The 3,394-nt window shown below is 45.3% G+C and overlaps 1 protein-coding gene across 1 annotated transcript; it reads right to left on the bottom strand.

The window, feature by feature from the left end:
• Positions 1 to 789: 789 nt before the first annotated feature.
• Positions 790 to 1,551, bottom strand: LOC138874481 (uncharacterized). The gene is made up of 2 exons (XM_070152939.1): positions 1,446 to 1,551; positions 790 to 1,352 (listed from the first exon to the last, which is right to left on the bottom strand). The coding sequence occupies exons 1-2, from the start codon at positions 1,549 to 1,551 to the stop codon at positions 790 to 792; spliced, it is 669 nt and encodes a 222-aa protein (XP_070009040.1).
• Between the last annotated feature and the right edge of the window lie 1,843 nt (positions 1,552 to 3,394).

Here is a 3,394-nt window from a genome sequence, read left to right as displayed (position 1 = left end):
AATACATAGTATAAGACCCTAAACTTGTAGGCAACACCAACACATGGTTGTAGTCAAAGCAGTCTTGAGCTGTTTAAAGCTCTCCTCACACTCCTCGGTCAACCTGAACGGAGCACCCTCCTGGGTCAATCTGGTCATTAATGCAGGAATAGATGAGAAACCCTCTATGAATTGATGATAATACCCTACCAAACTAAGAGAACTCCGGATCTTAGTAGCTGAAGACGGTCTGAGCCAACTCTACATTGCTTTAATCTTCTTTGGATCTACATTATTCCCCTCACTCGACACTAATGACCTAAATATTCTACCGAATCAAGCCAGAATTCAGTTGGATCACGGTCCTCAAGTGTTTCTCATGATCCTTCTAGCTCGGGAGTACACCAAAATGTCGTCAATAAATACAATGATGAATAAGACGAGATAGGGTTGGAATACACTATTCATCAAGTGCATGAATGTTGTTGGGGCATTGGTCAACCTAAATGACATAACAAGGAACTCATAATGACCATACCGAGTCCTGAAGGCAGTCTTCGGGATATCTGGCTCCCGAATCTTCAACTGATGATAGCCTGGACGTAAGTCAATCTTTGAGAATACTCTGGCACCTTATAGTTGATCAAATAGGTCATCAATGCGTGGCAATGGATGCCTGTTCTTCACTATGACCTTGTTCAACTAGCGATAATCTGTACACATATGTATAGAACCATTATTCTTTACTATGAACAAGATTGGAGCACCCCATGGCGACACACTGGGCCGATTGAAGCCATTATCAAGAAATTATTGCAACTGCTCATTTAATTCTTTCAGCTCTGTTGGGGCCATACGATAGGGTGGAATAGAAATGGGATGAGTGACTGGTAACAAATCAATGCCAAAATCGACATCTTTGTCAGGCGGCATGCCCATAAGATCCACCAGAAATACATCTAGATAATCCCTCACTACCAAAACTGACTCCATGGTAGGAGTATCAACACTGACATCCCTTATGAAGGCTAGATAAGCATTACACCCCTTCTCAACCATGCGATGAGCATTTAGAAATGGGATAACCCTGCTAGGAACATAATCTAAAGCACCTCTCCACTCTATCCGTGGTAACCCTGGCATAGCCAGCGTCACAATCTTAGCATGATAATCGAGAATAGTATGATAGGGAGACACCCAGTCCATGCCCAAAGTAATATCAAAATCTACCATACCGAGCAACAATAAATCAGCTTTTGTCTCAAAACTACCGAGAATAACTAAACACGATCGATATACACGGCCAACAACAATAGAATCTCCCACGGGTGTGGACATATAGACATGAGAACTCAAAGAATCACGGGATACACCTAATTATGGAGAAAAGTAAGATGATACATAGGAATAAGTGGAGCCTGGATCAAATAAAACTGATGCATCTCTATGACAGACCAGAACAATACCTATGATGACTGAGTCGGATGCAATTGCTTCCATCCTAGCAGGAAAGAGCATAATATCTGGCATGACCTTCCCCTCTAGGGTGGCCTTTACCTGCCCGACCTCCATCTCTAGCTGGTTGTGCATGTGGAGTGACAACTGGTGCGTAACCATGACCTGGTGGAATACGTGGAGCCTGAGTAGTATATGGAGGTGCACCCCTCCTAAGTCTAGGGCAATCCTCGCCATATGACGAGTGTCACCACACCCAAAAAAAAGCTTTCGAAGGACGTGGCTATTGTGGCTGGATCGGGCCTTATCGGCTGGACTAATCGCTGAAAGCACCCCATGCATGAGGTGCACTAGAAAATAGCGATGCATAATAGGGAACCTGAGGCCTAGAAGTGCTGGAATACCGCTGGAAGCTGGAAGTGATGAATGAATAGGGTGACTCACATAGCCCCTACCATGACGAGCTGGAACTGGGGCACAGGCACCATTACATGTGCCAAAATCTCGAGGCCTCTTGGCCTCCCTCTCCTCTCTCTCCCGGGCCTACATATCCTCCAATCTCCTAGCGATCTCCACTACCTGTTGGTATGTGATGTCCATCTCCAACTCTTGGGCCATACTAAATCTGATACTAGGGTTGAGCCCTTCGATAAATCGACAAACTCGCTCTCTAACAATAGCAACCAAGGCTGGTGCATGCCTAAACAAATGGCTCAACCGGACCGCATACTTCGATACTGTCATAGAATCTTGGCGCAACTGCTCAAACTCTGCGCACCATGCACCTCTAAGACTCTGGGAGCAAACTCCCTCAAGAACATATCTGAGAACTGAGTCCAAGTGAGTAAAGCTGCCTCGACCGGACTATCCAACTCATATGCTCGCCACCACTGATAAGCCGCTCTACAACGTAGTGAAAGCAACCCCATTAGACTCTACAATACCCATCGTACAGAGGATAAGATAGCACTCGTCAAGAAAAACCTAGGCATCCTCTGACATCAAACCGCTAAAAGTAAGAGGGTGGTACTTCTTGTACCTCTCGAGCCTGAGCTGCTCCTCAGAAGTTGCTGCCCTAACATTGGGCTGAACTGGGGCAACCAGCTATACAGGCATGACCATTAGGACCTGGTCAATCTAGACCCGCTGATATGGGGTATGGGCGGCGTAAGTCTGTGCTCCTCCCCCCACATGAGATGTGGCATGAGCAAATGGGATCAATCCTGCCTGAGCTAATGTGCCGAACATGCTCATAAACTGGGCGGGAGTCTCTTGGAGCGCTGAGGCAGTAACAGGAATCTCAAGTCTCTGCTCTCCCACTAAAGCTACTGGTGACTGATTTGTAGCAGCTCGTGCAGGGGCTCTGGCTACACTATATGTCCTCGGCCTCTACCCTGGCCTCCGCGGCTCTAGCAAATGGCGCGGGTGTCTGGTCATCCGATCCGGCTGTGTGTATCCTCACCATCTATGAGAGAATAGAAATATAGAAGTTTAGAATCCCGAAGTCAACAATTTATCATGATAAGGAATCAAAGAAGTGACCCTTTTTTCCTAACAGTTCCATAGCCTCCCGAAGATAAGTATAGACGTTTGATTGGGCTAAACCTACTTGTGACTCATAACACATATGAGCTTAGAGCTCTGATACCAACTTGTCACGACCCCAATTTTCCTCCATAAGATGTTGTGATGATACCTAGTCTCTTAGACAAGGTAAGCCTAATAACATGCGAAATAATCAAAATAACAATAGATATAAGTCTCAAACTCAACAGCTGTATGAAAACAACATTACTACTCAGCATACACATATCCCGAGACCCAGCGTAATACAAGTCACAAGCTCTAAGTATGAATACTGGATAATCATATACATCATGTCTATATATGATGGATAATGAAATAAGAGATCTAAAGAGGGGGGAATCCAAGGCCTGCGACACCGGCAACTATATCTTGA

The sequence above is a fragment of the Nicotiana sylvestris genome, chromosome 8 (assembly GCF_000393655.2).
Source record: "Nicotiana sylvestris chromosome 8, ASM39365v2, whole genome shotgun sequence".
NCBI lineage: Eukaryota > Viridiplantae > Streptophyta > Magnoliopsida > Solanales > Solanaceae > Nicotiana > Nicotiana sylvestris.
Note: the sequence above shows the minus strand (reverse complement) of the source record. Positions and strands in the feature narration are given on the sequence as shown.

What these genes read in the sequence shown, in the direction of transcription:
- LOC138874481 (XM_070152939.1), bottom strand. Translation starts at nt 1,551, where the DNA reads ATGGAGGTCGGGCAGGTAAAGGCCACCCTAGAGGGGAAGGTCATGCCA. An exon ending in ATCCGACTCAGTCATCATAG is followed by an intron (nt 1,353 to 1,445) that starts GTATTGTTCTGG and finishes CTCCATAATTAG; the next exon opens with GTGTATCCCGTGATTCTTTG.